The sequence below is a fragment of the Diachasma alloeum genome, unplaced genomic scaffold, assembly GCF_001412515.2.
Source record: "Diachasma alloeum isolate Michigan unplaced genomic scaffold, Dall2.0 Dall_scaffold_00208, whole genome shotgun sequence".
Classification (NCBI taxonomy): domain Eukaryota; kingdom Metazoa; phylum Arthropoda; class Insecta; order Hymenoptera; family Braconidae; genus Diachasma; species Diachasma alloeum.
Window position 1 is genome coordinate 1311199 of NW_021680373.1, and position 24539 is coordinate 1335737.

The 24539-nt window shown below is 35.5% G+C and overlaps 1 protein-coding gene across 7 annotated transcripts; it reads right to left on the reverse strand.

Moving 5' to 3' along the window:
* Positions 1-688: 688 nt before the first annotated feature.
* Positions 689-24088, reverse strand: LOC107036328 (phosphatidylinositol 4-phosphate 5-kinase type-1 alpha). Of its 7 annotated transcripts, none has more exons than XM_015254249.1 (17): positions 23614-24088; positions 21938-21972; positions 21425-21553; positions 19757-20005; positions 19102-19419; positions 18793-19008; positions 18052-18275; positions 17342-17477; positions 17174-17261; positions 15568-15630; positions 14722-14799; positions 14328-14378; positions 12717-13073; positions 11015-11189; positions 9932-10140; positions 7869-7969; positions 689-1373 (listed from the first exon to the last, which is right to left on the reverse strand). In XM_015254249.1, exons 1-17 carry the CDS (start codon positions 23723-23725, stop codon positions 1362-1364), a joined length of 2553 nt encoding a protein of 850 aa, XP_015109735.1. In that variant the 5' UTR covers positions 23726-24088; the 3' UTR covers positions 689-1361. The 7 variants fall into 7 exon arrangements, with proteins under 7 accessions (XP_015109735.1, XP_015109731.1, XP_015109730.1 ...); XM_015254245.1 differs by lacking the exon at positions 689-1373 and adding an exon at positions 3195-4006 and having other exon boundaries at positions 17342-17474; XM_015254244.1 differs by lacking the exon at positions 689-1373 and adding an exon at positions 3195-4006.
* Positions 24089-24539: the final 451 nt, after the last annotated feature.

The window sequence follows — 24539 nt, forward strand, 5'->3', positions numbered from 1 at the left end:
TCTACTCCACTCTGTCCCAATTCTTTTCAATTATCTCGGATTTTTAATTCAGAGAGACTCAGGGGGTCCGCTAATAAGGAGAAGCGGTGCTAATTGAGAAGGGGTGGGGATCGTCTCATGGGGAGTGATTCCCTGCGGACTAAGAGGTGAAAAAACGATGAACAAACATCGGTTATTTAATAAAATGATGTTTTTTATCATTACGCAGGAAAAAAAAATTTTTTTTAACAATTTTTTCTTCTCGTTTCTATTGAAAAATATATATTTAAAAAATACAACCCGAGGAACTTAAGTTTCAATGACAAGTACTGCTGGAGAGTTAAATTTAGAATTTCGAAACAGGGTTGTTGATTAATTGAAAAAAGTATATTGAATATTATTATTCGTGGCTGGGCTTTAGCTGCAACAATTGTTAAAAATTTAAATTAAAAAAACAATAGACTGGATTTGTCCACTTACCATTTATAACGTAGATACCGTAAAAAATAATTAGTTCTGATTGCGGATAAATTATTTTTGTTCCGATCAATTAATAACATTATTATTCGATAAAAAAATGAAAAATTCTGTTTTTGATTAATCCACAAACATCGCCCATCCCTATTCGAGTCTCAGCCTCCACCAACTGGACACAATCAACGATAACAAGGAATACCCAATAAAAAATCAAAAACACTTTTTAAATGAATAGGACGTAACAATAATTTATTCTCATGATCATTTATCATACAACACGTTTTTGCATTTTGTTTTCCTCTTACGTGTACGAATTGAGGTATCGTTACTTCATAAACGCATCAATTACTATCTCGACAAAGTAAATGCGAATTCACCGACAGCATAAACATTTATAGCGTGAATTCCCAAGTATTTCAATAATTAAAATAATAAAATCCGTCTGCACTGACACTTTCAAATCGTCTTAACCCACAGCGTGAACTCAAGACAGAGAAAAAGAGCTAAAAAAAATACTAGATTCGAGACACCGTTTTCCATTGCACGCTCGCAACTTGGACATTTCCCACGTCTCATCACAATCTCTGAACAACCAGAGACGCGACAGACGACAATTAAATTAATAAACCTGAACTTCCATCGAATAAATTACCTAAGCCAACCAGCAAATGCTCTTATAGATAATAGTGCACAATTCATCAATTCACCTAATTAAATTACAAGTCTCAAATGATTCATGACGGAATTATCAGACTCCTTACCTAAATATCTCCGCCGTTAACAATTCCATCCACATGATTAATATTCAATCATAAACCCTCTAAATCTCCAAAGTATTCCGAACAAAACCAATCGTATAATTTGCTCTCAGTCACAGTATAAATACACTCGGTCCACTCGCTTGGCTATAGGTGGGTCTGAAAGGGTGGAAATAAAAAAAAAAATCAGGATGAGATATATCCAAAAATCTAATATCACCAAAAATCCACACATCAATAACAAAAAAGTCAACAAAAGCCGATTACTTTTGTTAATTTTTCTTTCACAACTGCCAACGAGCGTTTAATAAAAACGATGCCTCGACTATAATAACATTGGAACGGCATATTGTTACATTAATTATAATTAATTACTGGGACAATCGTCAAGTAATGATTCATTACGATTAAACAATCATCGTCATCATCCCTTCAGTTTTTAATTATTAATTTTTTTGTTCGGATAAAGTAAAAGAACTCCGCAAAAGCCTCGCTCCTAAGCAATATACACATCCTCATCACTTATTCGTCTCACTCACAGACATATTTCCGCGTGATTTGCAAGCAATAATCGACAATTTATTTGTTCTTCCTATGCAGTAAGTACTCCGCCCATTCATTTAGCAGACACTCGAGTGAATCAACGAGAGAGAGAGAGCTTAACTCGATATCGATTAACAATTGGCCACCATTATCTATTATTTATTCAACATCACCCATGAAATTGCAATTAACGTAATCCCCGTGCACGTCTAACTACATTACAAGTACATAATATACAGTGATGCTGGGTGTAATACTATGATTCTTTTTTTATTTGTGATTTGTGATCCATTCCCGGTTTACCATGTGTTCTGAGTATTCTAATGTCACTTCTTACAATAATTAGGCCGCTCGAAAGTCTACATATGCAGCACAACGCGCTGATACCGCTCCTCCGTAAGTGTATTTACTCGGATTATTTTGGGTAATTTAGCGATAAATGCGGGATGAGAGGGAGAGTATTAAAAATAAAGCTAAGGGAGTAATGTGGTGAGAATTTTACGTGTTTTATGGGGCAAATCAAGGGGGTAATCTTTCGAAATTCAGGAAGTCCTTGAGAAATGTAATTTTAATTTCACTTTTACGTTTTTTGTGTATTCTAATGGTAATTCTGCATCTCAATTATTTCACTCGTTCATTATATGATGTTATGTTCAAATGTTTGTCATGAAAATTGAATAAACGAGAGGAAAATAATCAGAAGCGTCTGATCCCTTAGTTGAGAATAAAGTGAGTTTGAATTAAATTTCGTTTTGAAAATTCATTTGGAAGGTCGAATTCCTCAATTTACTCCGAAGATTACGATTACGAACATTACATTCTATTGAATTATCAATAGATTGAGAGTCCTGAAAAATAGGTGACTAAGTTTTTACGTTATTCTATTAGAATAATGTAAAAATTAATGTAAATGTAATAAAATGAATAATGTAAATTGCATGTGATGAGTTTCGTTTTCATAAAGACCTGAAATTTCGAAATCCATCAAATATTCAGGAAATCAGCTAATTTTCCAACAACAAAATATCCAGAAATTTCATGTAAATTTGACATTCCTGAAAATTTTAAGCTCAAAGTATTATTGAATTCTCAAAAACCCTTCCGAAATCCGGAGCCTCACGCCAACAACTTGCAACTAAATAAATTTCCTTCGAATTTTCATAAAATGTCTTTAAATCTCAAAACTATTTCAGAACTCTCTTTTTTCCGAGTGATTACCCCCTGGATTGAGATGAAGGAAAATCTTCTGCGAAGTGATGACTCAATTTCTTCACATCAAATAAGTTTTTGCACAATATCTCGAAATCACTCAAAGATAGAAATTTTCCCTTGATCACTCGCTCAATGAGCGCGGCACCACTCGTTTTGTTTTTTTAAATATTTTAACGTGTTTCGCGACGTTTAAAAATTCTGAAAAAATTAGAGTTCCTAGTTCAATCCTTTCATTAAGCGTTGGCGTTGTCCGTTTTTCTCCCGCGAAATTTGTTTAGCTAAAAGAAGAAAAAAACGTCGAACGGATGGGAAGCGGCGTCGCGCCGTCCGGTGCGAGTGAGTCCTTGTCGACTCCTCGAGCGCCAATGTTGCTACATTCCCTGCCACACTTGAAATGCGCGCATAGCGGTAAGCGGCAAGGTGGCAACAACGCGCGGTTTAACCCAGCGTCGCGGGAGACGGATGAAGACTGGCGGCCGAGCGCGAGTGATCGAGGTTTAAATTCCGAGATATTCTCCAGAAACCCGTTTCGAAATAAAATCACTTGACCTCATCACAAATGAATCCGAATGAATACAACACAATGAAGGATTTTCTAATCTAACCATCACTCTCGCAAATCAGTAAAAAATATAACATCTCTGAACAATCAATTCCACGACCCACGACTAATGAACAAATCGAAATAAATTCACCTGTCAACGAGATATGTCTGGTAGACGTCTGCATAATTCCCTTGAATTGACATGATATAAACTTTCGATTAAAATGGCAAGACGGTAATCCCACAATTATTTGATTGACACATTATTGTAATCAGTTAAACGGGCATGAGTGTTTAATTCTCATTAATCATTAAAACTTTAATATCCTCGTTAATGGAGATTAATTCAACGTCGTCGAGGCTTCCTCGGCTTCCTGGCTCGCTCGGCCTCTAAATGAGACGAGCTGCTATCCTCCGAGCCGGATCCATTCTGCCAATCAGTTATCTCTGTTCCATCCAATTTCCCATGCGATCCACCGCTCTGTTTCTGTTTCTGTATTTTTTTTCGTTTTTTCTTTCATTTCATTTTTCATCTTTAGGTATTTATACTCAATCGTTATTTAGCTCTGACCCAACATTTACAGATTAAAGTAACAGCACAGAGAAAGCAAGCACATTGATGGTGAAAATTAATATGAATCAGCGGTTATGTGACTAATGCAATTGTAAAGTGGGCGGAAAAGGGAAAGAATTGACATTATTTCAGGATTATTTTTGACGAAATCTGAAGGAAAAATCAAAATTTTTTTTTAGAAAACTGAAATATATAAAATCGTTATAAAAATTTCAAAAAATTAAGTGATTTCACAAATTGCTTTATCGTTTGAAAAAATAGTCAAATTTCTCAGTTTCTTAGCTAAATATTTCTGAATCCGAAGGAGATGCGAAAATTTTCATAAAAACCTTTTTTGTAGCTCTTGAAATTGTCTATAAAAAAGGTTCATTCAAAAATTTCGCTATCTCTCCTAAATTCCGAGATAAATACGTCTAAATAAAAAGGAGGACCGAAAACCCTTAAACACTCTTCATTCTACCCCTGGAGATTCTCTAAAAAAAAATCTTCACAAAAATTTTGTAATTTCCCTTCAGTTCCGCGACATCCCTTTACTTATGCCCTTCTTCCCCCACGTTACAACCGAATAAAACCCCATGATTTAGTATTATGTCCCAAAATACGGACACCAATGCTCATCGTGAATCGAGTACTTTCATGCCAGTTTAACGTCCACGACATCGACAATTTGAGCAAAATAAAGACCTGAGAGTGAAGAAAAAAAAAATCTCCAAGCCTCAAAGGCGAAAGCAGTGAACCACAGACTCTCTATACAGTAATAAATGCGACACTAAGTACTGTTTCAACAGTCTGAGGATGAATTATCGACAATTCCCTCGAAATGTCACCCCCAGGGACTCCCATACACGAGTCACATTCATAAATGCCAGGAGACTTAACTATTACTCAATCATATCAATCATTGCTGAACAACATTTTGGTTTAAAACGTCTAGCGACAAACGTTTCATCATTTGTTTGATAGACGACCGCGAAAAGTGGCACATTTTTAATCCTGAATTACTGGGATTATAGTCATCAATCAGAGAATAATACGATATACAATAACATTGATTTATGCTTGAGTATATCCCGGAGTTACTTTTATCCAGGAGAATCAAATGGCTCCACTTGTAATAAGGCATTCTGGATCTTTCTATAATAGATGCATTCTCATCCACAATCCTATTAATCACTCGAATCATCTTGTCAAACGTCTTGTATAATACACGGACACGTTTATATATTTATAGTTACAGACACAGACAGAACGCAACGGTGAATTACAAATTCACTGCTTTCAATAAGTTACGTAAGAAATATCATATTTGCTCACAAATCTATTATGTACAATTACGTTTCTCTCATTTCTAGGCTTCAACTCGAAGGAAATTTCAAGAATAATTTTCATGTGACGAAAATTTGGAAGAGCCGAGCGATTTCTCTATGAAAATCTTCTGAATTTCCATTGCACTTTTTTCATGCGGTTGTCAATCGATATTTGACAGAGAAAAATGATATTCAATGATATTCATTCAAAATAGATATTCATTTTTCTATAAAAATGTGGAAATAAATTATATATTTTTTGGTTGGACATTTTGTAATGGAAAAATCCTCCAGAAACTTCTAAAGAATTTCAAAAGAATTATTTATATAAAAAAATTAATTGACGTTTTTTCATCGAATATCTATTGAAAAATGTTGAATGTTAGTGGAATTCCAATAAAAATCCAGTAGAATTCTTACGGAGAACGCTAGGATTTTCTATTCAATTCAAGACGAAACAATTAAATTTCCCATTGGAATGTCAATATCGGAATCATCGAAGAAACCACATGAACTTCCTACAAGCAACATAAACTCGAGTTTTGCGTGAAGTTTTTTTATTCTCGAATGCAAGAATCGAGTGAAAAATATTAGATATGCACATATTCATTATTTTGAGGAATAACAAATTATTTGTTCTTCAAAATAAAAGAAATCCTACCCAATGATTTTCATATTTCCTCATTTCCCGAATAAAAGAACTTCAACAGCCAAATGCTCTGTCCACTTTAAAATAAAAGTATCAATTCTAAACATTTTGAACATGGAATAACGCGATAGAATACAGCTCCATGTAACCAGTGATCTCGAATAATACGATAATGCCCGGAATAATCATGATCACGAGATTACAGATCCGATAATCGTTCAGTCGTTGTCGTTATAATTTAATCGGCCACAACATTGGCTTGAAATAATGGGGGATTAAAACGAATGGAATAACTTCAGAATACAGTAACAGTGAAAGGCTCGTATACACGTAGAATTTTGAACACAACGAAGGGGGCACAATCACACGCTCTTTCCACCTGTATTTACGACCCTCTCCGTCTTCAAATCATTCATATCCTCAAATCGGCCAGATTTCGGCGGAGATAATGCGAGAGCCGTTGTGCATTCCCCACTGTGGTGATTATTATTGACCAAGTGCAGTTCATTCTCGTTGCAGTATCTCCTAATTTGTGCATACACAAACATTTTGTTTTTTTCGTTCAGACGGTGGTACCCCAAATAGCGATATTTTTTTTTAATTGGTTAATTAATTCGGTTGTGGGAGAATGGGGAAACGATGAGGGAGAAATGTTATTTACGTTATTTTGAGGGTATCTTGGAAATTGATAAGTTTAGAGAGAAAGTATTTTTACTGTATTATCCCCGGGTTATTTTAATCAGTCTTTCATTGAAATTTTTTCTTTCATTTCATGAAATTCTAGTGGAATGTCAAAAATTTTGTGGAGGAATTCATCAATTCTGGGATATTTCTTGAAATGTCATATCAAGTTCATCATTTTATGCTGTAATTTTCGATACATTATATGGGAATTTTTTTCAAATGAGAATTCCACTGGAATTTCAAGAAATTCGGTCACTAAAAATTCACGATTTGACAGAACAATCAACGAAAACATTAAATTTCAGTTCAATTGCTCCACGAAAATAAATAGAAATCTGAAAAATCCGAATGAATATTTTTTTGAATTTTTAATGAAATAAAATTCTGCATAATTCAATACTAAATATACATATTCTAATTGAAAATTCACGGGAATAGTAAAATTCTCATCTTCCTTTCCCTAAAAATGTGAAATTCCATTGAATTTACTGAACCGTCCGTGAAATTTCAATTCTTTTTTAACATTCCATTCTGCGAAAATGTCTAATGATAATAGTTACATCCCAATCGATTCATTCATTCACATTTTCCGACACCAAGTTCGTTAAATTCTCTCCAAAATCTGAAATCTCAATCCGAAAACTTGAATTTATGCGAAAATTCTCACAAAATTTTCGAAAGTCTTTGACATCTCTTCCAAATTTCCGTTCGTATTTTTCTCTAAACCTCTCAATTTTCCAGCAATTTACAAAATAGTCTGCCCACCAATTTCTCTTCCACTCACTCTCCCATCCCCTCCACAACAGAATAATCCAAGTGTTACTCATAATCAACGGTTAATCACATAAACTTGTGAACAATTAAACAAGCAAAAAAAGCGTGACAATACCTCTTGTAACTGATCGAACAAAATGATTGAGAAATAAAACTCATACAATTTTCAGGTTTGCTCAGCAAGCGGCCACGGTGATAACGCATTAAAAAATCGTGATGTAGACCGAGCAAGGTAGATGCACTGATATTGTTGAATAGTGAAGAACGTAAAAATAAATTAACAGACTCTCAGCGAATGACTTGTGATGATTGTCTAGTGCATCTGCCATTTAACATTTTTCAAACATTTTTTTGGGGTTGAACTCACCATTTCCGTAGTAAGACTAGCAAGTGCCTCTTCAACAGTAGCCGCAACTCTTCCCCCAACGTCATTACGATGATTACCTTTCGTCGGTGTTGTTGGACAACCTAAAATCATTCCCCGCACTGTCTTTACTCGGATTTCGGTGGGTATGTGGCATCGGAGGGTTGAGGAAGGTGGGGGAACAAATGTTGGGGATGGTGAAGAGGCAGTTGTGAAGTGGTGGCATGTCCTTAAATATTAAATTATCTCGACAATGGGTTGCAATTAATTTAAATTAATTCAGTAGCGAAGTGGTAAAACGTCAATTTTGACTATTGACCAGTTTTCAATGAATATCTCGGAATCTAAGAGAGCTTTGATTGAGAGATTGAGAGCTACAGCAAATGTGATTAGGAAAATTTCGCTATCTCCCTTAGATTCGGAAGAATCCCCCAAAATTCAACTGGGAGATAAATCGACTTAAACCGTTTTACCACTTCGCTACTGAACTATTTTTTAATTTATTTAATTTTTTGCTGACAACTAATTTTCTACAAAAAAAACCTCAAAAGATTTTTTTTTAAATCATTAGTTCGAAGTGATTTTAGGTGTTATTAAGTATCAAATTATATTAAAAATTAGTGATTTCAAAATAAATAAGACATATTTTATGGAAATTCATTCTGAAATCATCAGTTTTTGAGTTAAATCCACAATGACAGACATTTTAAAAGTAAAATAAGTGTTTTCTCTTACAAATTTTGTTAATTATGAAATTCTGTCAAAAATAAATATTTTGAAGAGAAAATTTCAAAATAAGATTTCATTTAAATTTTTATTCTCCACCGGAAAGATCTGATTTCTCCTCTAGAACGTTTTTTTAGATAACTTCACAATTAGAAAAAAAATCAAAAGTAAAATTACAATTTGTTGTCTAAACCATTCAATAAAATGTAAAAAAAACATTTTTTTAAATTCAATTGCCTGCAAAAAAATCCTACCACTTCTTCCCAAAATCATGAATTTCCGAGATAATTCCAAAAACACCGAATGCCCCCATCATCCCCACTCCACAGCCACCTCCACCAATAAAGAAAGGCGTGTGTGCCTGCTGACGTAAACTGATGATCTAGCCCAGTATGAAAGCTCTGCTGAATTTAATTAGCATTACGACTGTCAAATTAAACGAATATTAGATATTTGAACGTTACAAGAACGATTTGAAGAGAAAACAACAGAAATTCCAATGAATCTGTGTCAAGGTGAATGTTGAAGCGTGATTCTGTTAGCGTGATGATGACTCTTGATGATAATAAAAAAAAAAAATCCACAAAAATAGAATTAAATAAAACGATTAAAACTGAAGACTGAACTTATCTCGAGGCTCGCCGGTCCTAAGCGACTGTAGACTTGAAAATTGAACAATCATGAGATATGGAATCTCCTCTGTATCACATGGATGTCAGTTGAAATTTAATGCTGATAATGCGTTTGAAAGATGATTAACTAGATTTATTAAAGTGCTACGTACGTTTGTAGTGTATGAATTTGTGATATTTATTGTCCGAATAATCCAAATAGTTTCATTATCTCTTGATTAACTAAACAGAGCTATTTATAATTTTAAAAAAACTCATTTATTGTTGAGTGTGTACAACCGATGAAATTATCACGAAAGAATTCGCTCAATTTAAACTCTCAGACATGAATAATCACAATTGGCCATAAATCCCAACGAATGCTTTCGCGTGACAGAAAAAATCCCTAAAATCTCCCTTAAGACATTAATCCTAGGATCAAGGGACGATTACAACAGCAGTCTTAACAACAGCATTCAGAATAAATTAAACAGCACTTTGTAATTCACAATTTGGCTCGAGTGGCTCGAACAATTGTTCAGAAGTCCAACAATAATCGTAGAAAAATACCAGACACGAATACCAGACTTCCTCTCTCCCAGTTTTTCTCGAATGATGAAGATACAGTTGTTAATGACAATAATGCAAGATAATATGTTGAACATCTCGGTGGACTGGAAGTATCCCTTCAGGACTCGAAGTACAGGTTGAGAGCTATAACGAACTTACCTATGTCACCACTGCTCGAGCTCTCAGTGAAGGACGGGGTACCCTCTGTCCATGTGGGGGTTGATCCCTCGGCACTACCTGCTGGTGGCGTCCAGGTGAGTCCGCCACCCCCTCGACTGCTACCTCCACTCTCGACGCTCAAGGACGATTTTGTCTCACGACCACCACTGCCACCACTTCCGCTGCTCTCGAGATGAACATCTGATATACTTTGAGAAAATAGGGAGTACATTAGAGATTCATTGGCATTGTTTTGTCATTTGGAGGAGGGGTTGCACTCTATTTTTACATCCACTTTTTTTTATGTCTTGAGACGCATTGTTAACAATTTATGGCTGAAATTTCCGGATTTCAAGAAGTTTTGCCATCGAAAATTCAAAATTTTATGGAAACATCAATGGAAATTAGAAATTTTAGTTGAATTATTCTATGAAAATTGATGGAAATCAGGAAAATTCTAGTGAATATTCTTGAATCTTCAATTCTCTGATAAATCAGGGAATTTTTATTGAAAGTTCAAGTCAAGGGGTTTCACTCAATTTTTACATCCACTTGTTTTTGTTTTTTAGATGTCTTGTGGGATACGTTGTTAAAAATTTAGAGCTGAAATTTCCGGTGCAGTTGTGGATGATTTTCATTGAGTTGTAGTTCCACTGGAATTTTAAGGAATTTCGTCATTGAAAATTTACACTTTGATGGATAATTCAATGAAAAGTAAATTTCAGTTCAATTGTTTTATGAAAATTCATGTAAATCAACGAAATACACGTAAATATATCTTTGAATTTTCAATTTATTGGAAAATCTTTGAAATTTGTAACTGCATTTTCACATTTCGCTAAAAAATTTAGAATTTAATTTAATTTTCAATAAAATCTGTAATTTCATAATGAAATCTGCAATTTCTACTGCAAAAAAAATTGGAATTCCATTAAATTTTCTGTGAAATCTTAAATTTCTTCATTTCTTCCCCCTAAACCAAAATCATAACACTTCCCCAAAAATTGATCGTCACCTATTCTCAAAATGTCAATTTTTTTCTAACCCCTTGAAAATCCTATTCTCCGATACACCCTCACATACCTGACAGAGTCGTGATACGTCTTGGTACTGAGCGTGACATGATGAACAGTTTTGTTCTGCTTGACATGAGTGACAGTCGTCTGTAGACCACCCGAGGCCAGTGTCTGATCGTTGGATCTCACAGCATCATCAAAAGGTGGGGGTGGGGTGGAGCAGGTTGATGGGAGGGTGCCACCTACGAAAAAGCGCCCTACAATTAGCCCTAGATCAACAGCAGCACACAGTGACACGAACAAATTCAATAATCCACACTGTCAAATCAACAATATCCAGGGAAAACTCAATCTAATCCAAAGTGCTGACTATTTCGTTGGGACATTTGCTGACAAGTTCATCACTCTCCCATTCTCCATCGTTCAAATAATTAAAGTAAAGATCTGTGCAAGATTGGTGGGACAGAAGAATCTTTCTACATAAAAACCACAAAACTAGCAACGGTAAACATCAACAGACTAGCATGCACAATAGTGGACAGCAATCAACGATGAAATGACAGATTGAGGAATAAATCAGTAGTGAAGTGGCAAAACCGTCGGACAAATGGTCTCATTGTCATTTCGAACTAACAATTTCATTCTATCATTTCAAACTAAACATCATCATTTGATAAACTCAAATTCCCTTGATCAAAGCAACTTCTCCCTCCATTTTACTCACTTCACTCCTGAAACAAAAATCCCCACTCTAAACTAAAGAATTGTCTGATAAATGATGAGTGAAAGTCATTCATAGCCATGCAGGAAGGAAGTGTTTCTCGACGCGGGACTCTTCTCCCTCCCCTGATCCTTCAGATAACTCAGATACTGATCATCCGAGAGATGAGGCTTGCAGGTGTCTGGAAGTCTCTCCCCATCAAGCCTGACATTCGGAGATGCGACTCTCAGACTAGTCATACTCGAAGAGAACCCTCTGTTGTCCATGGCAGATAAATTCTGCCTCCCAAATTTCCCTTCACGACGAACATTGATGCCGTTGGAGCTCTGGGTGACGACGGCCCTGCGAGCGAGCGAGTTGTTCCTCAGATTCGTCAAGGAATCAACGACCTGCTTTCTCAAAGAAGGCTTCGGCGCAATCCTCTTCTTCCTCTTCTTCATCCTGTAGGACTTGATCTTCACTTTCGTTGGATTCTCCTCCAGTGGCTTTCGCGAACGCTCACCGAAGCTCGTCATCAGGCTCAACTGCTTCATGAAGGTGGGGTTCCTCGGAGGCTTCTGCGTCTTGGCCTCCTCAGCTGTTGTCTTCAACCTTTTCGACTCGCTTGACTTCCTCCTGAGCCTCTCGGCGTACGTCTCCGAGTGCTTCTTATCCTTCCTCGACATTTTGTAGTGATCGTCGCGATGGGGCTTCAGGAACTGCGTGAATCTGTTGACGTTCTCTGCAGAACTCATCGTCCTTTCGTCCTTAGGAAGCGAGAGCTGTTGATTTGGCTTTGGTGCTCTTCCTTTTCGTCTCTCGGGTCTTATAGGGCAGGGGCTCGTCTTTATGACGTAGGAGTCATTGAGCTTCTCCACACAGACAAACTCCTCCTCCTCCAGGAGATAGGGGTCCGGATGTAAGTATCCAAGAGCTAGGAACTGCGCGTCGGGACGCTGACTAGAGTGGAATGAATTGGGTACATGCAACGGCGATCTTGGTGGCTGGTGAATGCCATGTGGATCAATGGTCTTAGGTTCATGCAAACTATACGCGACATTGACATCACCTCGACCGGATGTCGACGATGATGATGACACGTTGCCGCGCTGTACTTCGTCGATACTCGCGCGTTTACCAGTGCCACGGGGTGGAACTGGCGGTGGAATCTTTCCTGATGGCACCAGATTTGGATTCGGTGGACTGGCTGCTGATCGGCCTTTGAGGACTGCCGGGTAACTCGCACGGACTTGGGACGAGTTGACGGATAGTGGAGGTGGGCCTGTGGTTATTCCACCGCTTGTCGAGGTCGCGAGAACCGTTGTGGGGACGTTGACGGGGGTGGAGGTCGCTATTGGCACTGAACTCGGCGAGATTATTGGACCGGTGGTCACCGGTGGAACACCCTCGGGACTTGTTGGGCTCACTGTTTCCGGGGGGTGGGGGAGAGTGAGAGAGACAGATTTTTATGAGTGATATTAGTCATGAGGGGGGACTATTTACAGCGGATGGGACTGAGGTGGCTTCATTTTTTAGGTCGCACGAGACTCACACGGAAAAATTTATATTTTGGAAAATATATTTAAAAATATCTTGAATTCGCCCAATTTATATAAAAAAATATATATAAAATATGTTTTATATATATTTACGAGTAAAAAAAAAATTAAATATATGTTTTATGTGTATTTTTTATGCATTCTTTATAAATATGTAAAATACATGGAATTGGCCCCTATTATATATATTTTTTATATATTTGTTGATGGGGGGTCAGAGGAGACTTCTTGGTCGGAACAAACGGGAATTTTGGGGGACTTTCTCAGCTTCGAAGGAATAGTTCTCTGGTCCAGAGATGGTCATGAATATTAATTTCTTCAATATTAAAAGGATTTTCCGACTTACGAAAATCAAGGTTTAAATATGCTAATAGAAATTTAAAAATAGTAAAATAATTAAGAACCTAAATTTCCAATTGATGATGAATTGAATATTTAAAAATGTGGAACTATAAATTTTCTGTCAAGTAGATAATACTCAATTTCTTGAAAGGGATTTCCGATTATCCGAATAATTGTCAATCTCTACCTTGGTAGAGTCTCGTGCACACCCATTTAATGATAATTGAGAGGTACTTTTCTTGGAATATTTCAAAAACTATTGGTTTTAAGAAAAAATGTTAGGAGAGATTTTTGTGGGGAATTTCATGAGCCGCAAAAAAGATTTTCTGATGTTTTTTCATAAATCCACTAGTTTCGCAGATATTCGCGCAAAACTCATGCATCGAAATACGATAAAAATTTATCTGACATTATCGCTCTGTGGACATCTCGAGAACTAACTGATTTCCGAAAAAAAGTCAGAGAACACTTTTCGTGGAGAATTTGAGGGGCTGCAAAACATGTCCTCTAAAGTTTTTCGATAAACCCACTATTTTCAGAGATATTCGCAAAAAAACCGATTCATCTTCAACTAAAACATCATAAATTTGAAATTCGACAATAATATTATCAACAGATTTATAAAAAAACGTCAAAGGGCCTTTTCGCATTCCCCAAAACTCTCCCCAGAAAATTTCCCACAATATTTTCAATGAAAAAACATCAGGATTCAGCAGCAGCTCATATCCAAACAAGCCACTGCATCAAATAAAATGACGAATGAGTTGCAGATGACTCACCAGCTTTCGTGGGTGATGTTGCATGCATCGTACTTCCAACCGCCGTCACCACTAAACCATCACACAATACCCAATTACCATATCAAATAATCTTTACATAGTAAAATTGGATTTTTCATCGAGTGACAGAACGGCAAGTAAATTGATGCTTGAGCAATTGAGACAGTTTAAAGCTCCTGGATTGTCTTGCAAGTGGGACTGGGATATGCCGAGGTGGTCGCAATGGGTGATACATTAACGGCACATTTATTTCGAATGCATTTGGATCTTCGCTTGCCTTTTTATGAAAGAAAAAATGAACCGTGGGGTGGTTTTTCATGAATTGAGAAGATAATTTGTATTCCGTGGAAGGGGTGCTCGCTATCGAGAGTGATAAAACCAATAATTGACTCACCAGTTGAATCAAAGTCACCCTCCAGTGGCCTCAGGGGCCTCGTAATGCTTTTTCTCTTCGATGGGGAATGTTTCAGAGCTGTAACACAAACACAAAAATGTCGTAATGCCTCTTCAATGAATTATCATCAACAATCGCGTGTTATGCAGTAGCTCTCCATTAATTTACTCAAGTATATTATTCAATCGATCTAGCTCAAATTTTTAGTGATAATAAAACAATCAAGCTGAAAACATCGAGTAAAAGCTTCATTTCTGAGACAAAATAAGTTATTCAATTCCTCTGAAAAGCGCTTTTCTCGCAAATTCACTTACAATCGTCTGATGTACCTAGAATTCATCCGACAAAATCCTAATACTGTATATAAATCATTGTATACTTCACAGTTGGGTCCTAGGCTAAACTAGTCGCCTTTCCTCTTCCCAAAAACAGGATAAAACGCGAAAAATGGGTGAAATAAAATTCACGAATGGAATCCACAGATCATTCATGTCTACAGTCCATGCATGATCCATCAACATCTTCACAATTCATCGAATGATCTTAAAAAACTCAAAATACAATGGGAAAAAGGAAAAATCCAGCGGATTACAGCGCAGAAAAATAAAATGAGAAACGTAAAATTGAAAATAAAGTATCAAACGTCAGTGGGTGATTACCAAGTGCAGGAAGTAACGAACGATAATAAGCGAAACACAAATGGGGAATAAGTCATGCAAATTGAAACGCCATACGTCAACACACTGATAAGACAGTGGAAAAATACAATAAATGGATTAAAATTTTAAAAAACAGCACATGAAATTCACACGGACGGACAGAATGAGAGAGACAGATAGAGTTTACCTATGTAGCTGGTGACGAGGTTACGGAATTTGCGATGATTCCCCTTAATCTCAGGCAGGTCCACTGTGTTTTTATTCGATTATAAATCGAATTATTTTGATCGAGGCAGGTTGATATCAGGTCAGAGGGTTGACACGGAAAATGCACGGACACAGAAACATCAAATATATTTAGGCTAATGTCTTTAAATTTTAATACCCAACACTCATAATCGAGCTAATTATCAAATGAAAAAAAATATATATTAAACCGTCGGTCACACAGGGAGAAATAAAGATTGAGGATCCATTGAGCAATCCAGTAAACGCCAAATTGTCTTTTGGTTTTTGGTTCATTTTTTTTTTCAACTGTCCAGCCTAGGTACACTCGCAAGTTTTACCCACGTCAGAACGATAAATAAAAAAAAAAATGTAAAGTAAAATTAGTGGTTCTTATGGAAGGATAGTAGTGATAGTTAGATTGTCTGGGTAAAGAACAAATGATATGAGGTTGTAAATAGCGAAATAGTGTTTTATTGTAAAATATATAAGTATTTACATTGGTGTCCACTTTCAGTAACCAGTTGATTATTATTTATTTTTCATGATAAAAAAATAAATTTCCTATCTTCTAATCTATCTTTTCATACTTTCTCTCTATAAACCTTCAACTTATCAACAATTTCTGCCAGTCATTCCTCTGTTATTTTCTTACTATGCATTGATACAATGTTCGAGGGTCAAACTGCACTATAAAAATATTTGTGCTATCGTCGTATACTTTTGGCTCAATTTGTTTTCACTCTGTAATACCCAGGCTACGTCTGTGGACACCAATAGACTGTGCAAATTAATTTAAATACCAAATCACACTCGTGGCAAAAAAAATTGGAACAAAAAAAATATCAACTTTGGAATTGCTTCTGGAATATAACCAATAATTTCTGAATGATAATTTTAAAAAATATCATTTGGGGGGCAATAGCCCAGTCCTAGCAATTAGTTCCACTAATAAATCGTGAATTGACCCCAAGCACTTAATTTTTATAATGCATCTACATTACTCAATTCGTTAATGACTCTGCTCATCCAAGTGGAACATTTAGTCTTTTATTATATACTTTGAGCAATAATTGAATCAACTTTCAGTCGAATGTCACAATTGGCAGGTTACATGCTTTCACAAATTACCTCTTGTTTCAATTAATCTCCACAATGCTGAATTTATCATCTAGCTTAAAGGCTTACTGCTTCACGTCAATAACTCTGGCTATTTTTTCATTTTATTCGGAGAAAAAAAAAACAGGGCAAAAAATTTAACTTCGACTCTTTTCCAAATCTTTATAACAAGAAAAAAAATGCATTACAATTTTGTTCAATTAGAAATTCGATGAATTACTAAATTAAATGAAGGAAAGAGTCGAAAGTATCCTCAGCCCCATTTTCTGGTATTTTAATACTGGATAATATCTCAAAGGTGAATAAAAAAAATAATAATTGAACGATAGAATGTAACAACTTTGCGAGATTGTACCGACTGTTATGAATAATGATCTAGGAATGTGCCTTATTGAGCGCTAGCATCGAAGTCAGATTCGTTAGGAGGGGCTGATTCGGATGGTACTTACGTGATGGTATCTTCTTGAATACAGTCTTTGCCATGAAGTCCTGGAAGCGCTGGGCGTAAAAGCCTGGTCGATGTACCGACACAGTGTCCTTGAACAAATAGTAAAAATCAGTTGCACATTCAATGAAAGAGGAGCAAAATGGTGGCATTGGTCTGTTTGATACAATACCCCATCGTGTATCATGGATTTCCACGTATGCTCGAGTTTCTTCTTCAATCGATAGCTCTGAAGGATGTCAATTATACCGAGGAATAGCAAGAGACGCTCGCCTCGTGCATTCCTCGCTGGAATACCCCCAGGACTGCTAGGAACAAAAATGAGATAATGATAATTATTAATGACGAAGTACAGAAATTATTCTGGTTACTGTGGGGCTGTTACACTGTTAGAAGTTGGGTGAAATTTAGAATGAAGAGGTATTGGAATTTTCAATGTGAATTTTCAATTCTGCTTGAGATCGAATCGTTCATGGAATTTAGGGTTTATCTTGGAAATTCAATACAATTGAATTTTTTGTGTTAGAGCGAGAATTTTTCAACTCAATTTCAGCGAATTTTCCAAAAATTAACTAGTCTCCAGTGATAAAATATTCATGTTAATTAGTCATTGTTAAAAATTTCAATATTTTTTGTTGAAATTTCAGAACTAATTTTTCAACAGAGCAATTGCTGCATTTGAATTTTTAATTAAGAGAATTTGAATTTTATATGTTAATAAAATTGAATTTTTTATGTTGGGCAATCACTCATATTTCGACGACACATAGAACTCTTGAATAAATTGTGAAAATTAAACATCACTTTCACTTTTACTTGAAATTTCAGTAGTAATTTTCTAACAGTGTTTTTTAAAGGAATGATTAACTAGTGAATACTCACGGTACGTCATCTTCCTCATCTATCGGTTCACTCTCAGCCTGGATGCTCTCCATGGCAGTGCTGTGGGCAACCAGCCTTTGCCGATTAATACTACGTGATCTGTTGAGGGCTGTCGCACCTATCCTATCCTCGCGATCTTTTTCACGTTCCACTTGGACAAAACTACCACTCTCATAACCAGCTTCTCCTGGCTCTTCTTCGACTGTTGTCGATAGCCTCGGTTCCTGCATAATAAAAATAACAACAATTTTATTAACTACAGAGAAGCTTTCTTTACATTTTTAGAAAAAAAAAACTAGTAGTTTTGAAGATTTTTGAAGAATAATTTGTATGGAATTTGCTTCAGTAATGGTTACTTATCGAATTATCTCAGTAAGGAATAATTTTACAAAATGAATAATGAATGAAAATAATGAAAAAATAATATCCAAAGATTTTTACAGAATAATCTGTATAGAAATTTTTTTTGCACCTGTTGGTCTTATTTATTTAGTAAATTTTGTTGAGAATGAGTGCCTCCCGAGGAAAATGTCAAGGGATTTTTGTCGGAATTTTAATTACCTAACGATCGCGTTTTTCTCTAAATTCATTATTTTCAAAAATATTAGAAAATTAATTTGAATGTTAATTTTTACTTTCAGTTATTGAACTCGTAACAGATATTTTGTTATCAGGCATAAAAAACATCGTTTAATATTTTCCAATTCATTAAATAAATTTCCTCAAATTATCATTAATTACCGTTTTCTCTCTCGCAGCCTGATCCAAATTATGAATTCCAACCAATAACGAATAATCCATAATCTTGAAGCTCTCGAGCACACGACAATCCCTCTGAATAGTCTTGACAAGAGCACCATAAGTGTCAGCCTCCAGAAAAATTCCCTCAGGATGATGTTCCATGAAATCCAGGTCTTTGTAAGTCGGTGATTTCTTGGATCTTTCACTCCTCGACGCCTGCATTACCAAGTCAAAGCAATTATTACTTCTACAATTCCCGAGTGAGACGCCTGCATGCATACATCATTTTAAATTAATTCAAGCACTCACTTTTCTTTTGTACGTCGATCCCTTCAAATCATACTTCTGATGCAACTTAACTGCCGAGGGCAGGAGATTATTCATAGCAATCAATCTAACATTCTTGCTGTTGCAACGGTAGCAGTACAATCCGAAGAACTTTGGTAACAGGGTTCGTGGATTTTGATTGAGGTTCATGTAATAACCAGGTAATAGGGTCTGAAGAAATTCTCCCTCTTTATGCTGCACAGTCTTTATTATAAATTCGTCATCCTCTGTTAAATAAAAGATACTTCCACTGGCACCGGGATTCGATAACTCCCGAAGGGGTGAACTACACATAGACATCTAAACGAAAAATCAATCAAAAGTTCAATTAAAAACATTTAAATCAATTAAAATGAAGAAAATGAACAAGTAAATCAAAAAGACAGATTATTATCACGAATATCTAAAAAACTATTGGTTTTAGGAGAATTAGTCATAGGAAATTTTTTTTAGAGAATTAAATTCTCCACAAAAAGTGTCTTATGGCGAATTATCGTAAACCCACTCATTACGGAGATATTCACGAACCAACGAAACTATATTTTTTTTACTTTTTATTTCTCATCGTTTTGTGTGGCAAATATGAGTTAGATTGTTGATATTAATTAATGCAATGATGTTTATCGTGAAAACTCACCAAAAAATCATCCGGCTGGATGCCAAAAAGATCCCTAAAGTATCTAAATGCAATTGGAGCGTAATTTTTAAACTTGAACTCGGAAAAATGATGGGCTGGCGTGTGATTGGATCCTTCGCTTGGGAAATTCGTGGTCTCAACAGTCATAAAATCCTGCATCAACAAATCCCTCTCAGGTTTACTAGCTAATCCACCAACAGCGTGCTGGATTCCCAGTTGTATCGAGCCCATAATCTGAGTCGTTTGAATCTAAAGGAAGAAAAAAAATCCATTCATCTGTCAATTTAAGACTCATATTAATTGAATATTTTTCAAATTCCAAGTCTATCGTGATACGTGTCTTCGTCATGTGCGTTTGCGTCACTGGGGGGGTATCTTACAACGGACGATCGAAACTTAGGCACGCGAGAGAATACGCGGAACAATCCCCCTGGGGATGGGGGACACAACAACCAGTCGTAAATTGCAGAGTGTTGTTTGTGGAATTCTTGGGGTATTGATCATGTTGTTCAGTGCTGGACATGAAATTCGGATGAATGTCAAGGGCTGAGTGACAGTGAAATGTCTTTTTGTGAATGGCTTCAGATTCTTATTTCAATGCAGACGAAACGGTTTAACTATTTAACATTTATCAAATTATTGAAGTTTGTTATTGAATTTTTTTAGAAATTTTTTTCTGATAAATTGATAAATCTGATCTGATAAATTTTCATAAATCGCTTTCGTTCGATTATATCGACTAGATAATCGCATCTATTGGGGAGTTTAATCTCTTAAACATTTAGAAAAATTTACAAAATTACAATTAGTTAATTCTTTAAATCAATTAATTAATTGTAATTAATTCTTTATTATTTACCAAATTTTGTGCTGAACATGAAATTTGAACGAATATTAAGGATTGAGTAGCAAATGAAATTTGCCAAAAACTATCAAGTCATTTCAGTTTGTCAATGAATTTTTTTAGAATCTTTTTTTGTGATCAATTGATAAATCTGATCTGATAAATTTAGATAATCAAATCTACTTCGGAGTTCGATCTTCTAATCATTGGTTATTTTTAGAACTAGGATGAACTTGAATTTCGGATTGATAAAACGATTTTTAAGTCTTTTCGTTCATTCGCTTTATTAAATCCATAAAAATTATAGGAAAACTTGTTCGTCGAAAAAATGAAAAATACTCCACAAATTTTGTGGAATTCAAAAAGAATTTTTTATCTGCAATAAAATCATCAACAAAAAAACTTACTTGAAAAAATCTAAATCATGTATTTACAAATTATCGACTGGATAATAACACCCAATCTGCAATACAATTCTTTAAATACTTGACTGTTATTTCCAAAGCTTTTGAATTATTTACCAAATGTAGTGCTGAACAATTCGGCCGAAAATAAACTGTGGACTATCCATAAAACGATCGTTAAGTTTCTTTATTCGTAAACCTTCATTAGTCTCATTAGGTTCATGAAGATAATCACGAAAATTCCTTTGGACTACAAAAAATACTCCAAAAATTATAAGCAGTTTACTTTTTGAAAACTATTGGATCAATCAAAAAACCTGAAACCTCGCGGTATTTTATCCTCACGAAATTCTCGCAAAGATGGAATTTCCCCCGAATAAGGAGAATACGTAAAAATAAATAATTCGTAAAATTCCTGACCTTTTTGTAGGTGATTTCACCACCCACGCCAACCCTCCTGTGTCCAATTTTCCTCTCCCTCTCGGACTTTCCCCTGGAAATTCCCGAGGGTGTCTTCGGTCCGCCACTTCCATGTTGTGCAGCTGAACTCTAAAATCCAAACGACAATTAAATTACTCTCACCATCAAACGATCACCAACTCTCTTTTTGTTAATTGTTATACTTGATTACACTGGCTAAACTAGAACTGCTGCTAGTGGTGCTGGGGGACTCAGTCTTGACCCACATCACGCTCGACTAAATATCCATAAAATCTCGTAAACTCAAACTGTTCTATTCTCGAATGGTTCTCTTTATTTATAAATAATGATCTGAATGAAATGAAGATAATGGATAAAGTGATCCAAGTTTACGCATAAACTCTCGACAGATAACTCTGACGTTATCTCACGAGAAATGTGGAATGCATTGGTTAAATGCACCTAGTGGAATGAAAATCACGGAAAATATCAGGGGAATTTATAAATACTCACGTCAAAGGTAACCCTCTCACCAGTTGTTGACTTATCTGTGGAGAAAAAAATTCAATTGAAGTCTGTTATTCAGTACATCGGTGACATAAATTGAATCACACGAGACCCATCAAACTTTCAATCAATAGAGTTGCTCCGAAATGAGGCATACCGACACGTGGAATGAATCTGATATAAATTCATCAAAGCGGAACTTTCCCGAATAAATTAATTTATTGGAGACAATTTTCGGGGGACGTTTTTATTGAGGATGAAACTAGTTTCCGGAAGTGGGAGAAAACTGTTTTAAAAAATACGATGTTAGAAATTTTCTGAAACTTCACTTGCAGCTGATTCGAAATTTTAATTTTGGGAGCGTGAATTTAATGTGAAATTAAATCGTTCATGGAATTTTCAACAAAGCTGAGTTTTTCATATTGTTTATATTTATCTTAATAATATTGTTGTGACTGACATTAATGGCGTTAATGATATTATTGTGAGATACTTTCAATTAATGATTAATTTCTTTTCTAATTTTATTAATTAAGGATGGGATTGTAGAAATTTGAGCAACAGCTGAATTTCCATTTTCAAGGTTTTCAATTTGAAATAAATTTGAGATCAAGTCGTTTATGAAATTTCTTATTCATCTCGGCAATTTCTTAAAATAATTTTTCACATTAGACGATCATTTATGTGTAAATGACAGCTTGAATTCGAAAATTTATCGTGAAAATTGATTTTTTAATGTCACATTAACTCGGAAACTGCAATTTCGTAGAATATTCCAAAAATCAACTGATTTTTCAGTGACAACAGGAAAAAATTTCAAGATTATTCGCACGAAATTCCAGGATTCATGACAGAAATTCCACGTAAATCAGTCATTTTTAAAAATTATAAAATTTTTTTCTTGAAATTTTTGCTTGCAATTTCAATTGCTCCATTTGAACATTCAATCTCGTTTACTTGAATCCAATTAGAGTGCTAATTGTTCATGAAACTTCTTGTTCATCGTAGAAATTCAACAAAATAGAGCATAGAATGTTTTATATTACATATTGATTGCTAATTAAATAACAAGTTGAATTTTCAAATCCATCGTGAAAATTGGAAATCCCATTGAATTAAATCTTCAATAGATTGACAATGCCGGACAATCGTTTCCTGCAGTCTCACAATTTTCAATGTCACGTGGACCTAAAAATGTCAATTTCATCAAACATTCAACAAATTAATTAATTTCCCAGTGACAACATGCCTGAAAATTCCACGCGAATGAATAGCACTTAAAACCCCATCCGATTTACTCCAAAATTCCCACATCAATTTCCGGCCAGTATAAAAACCCCGAGATAAATTCGTTAAACCACTGCCTCCAAACACTTCTAAGTATTCTGAATCACGACCAGATTTGATCAGCTGTCAAAGTTCACGCCCGCAGCGAGTCGACAGGAATTCGACGAAAAGTTGAATGAAGCAAGAAACGAGAATTAAATCCCCGAAATAAAACCAAAAATTCTAGGTCAAGAGACCGTGCGTCGATGAAAGTCGAACGAGGAAAAAAAAATAATCCAGCTATTTATTGACAGAGGATGGGGCCGAGATAAGCGGAATGAGTCAAACGCTCATTAATTCTAGGTTATGTATAATTCAAAATAATTACTGACAAAAAACATTGAATAAAAACTCACCGTCCTCATCGCCAGAGTCATTGAGCCTCGAGGACAAGTCATCACCCCTGTTTCCACCCCCAAAACTAGTCTCAACGACTTCAATCACATCCACATTGTCGCCCGAAGCCATTTTGTAACTTTAAAAAAATCGACTGCGAAATTCCTGACTCAGCCACGATCTTGACAGTTTGAGGGCCCGTAGTGCATGCGAATTGATTGCATTTTCACTCCCCCAATCATCACTATTATTGTACACTAAATCGCACACTAGAATCAGCTTGATTCATCGTTGAGTCACTCAACTGTGTTTATCCACAACTAACGAGAATACTTAATTGAGTGAGGAATGTTTTTGTTTAAATGATAAATGGTTGATGAAAAAAAAAACTGTAGACTGAGGGCCCAGTATTCCGGGGGGCCACGACACCCACTACCTCCAATCCAACCATACAACTACTCTCCTCCCTCTCGTCTCTATTGACCGGACGCCATGTTGGAGTCTTGGGTTGATGACACGATTGCCAATGCTGGGGAGAGAGAGTGGGGTAACTGGACAGAGTTGAAAATTCCTGGAAGTTCGCTCGTTCAGTAAGTTATCGATGACTTTTTTTTCTTCATTTTATTTTATTAATTTTTTGGTGAAAAGAATTTGTATCATGTTAACATTCATTTTGAATTGAAATGAATTTTTATGGTGTAAAATTCTGTTATTTGGGAAACTTTTAATTATTAATTGATTTTTAGTTTTTTTTTAATATTTAAAATTTTAGGATTTTTTTTATTGAAGTGACAGGTGAATTCAACTCTTCAATGTTGTCAGTTTGAATTCAATATCAGGATCATGATATTTCTTATTCACATTACAAATTCAACAAAATTGGGGTTTTTAATAGCTCGATATTTTTTTTCATTTTATGAATTTTTCGATAAAAATTTTTATTGGA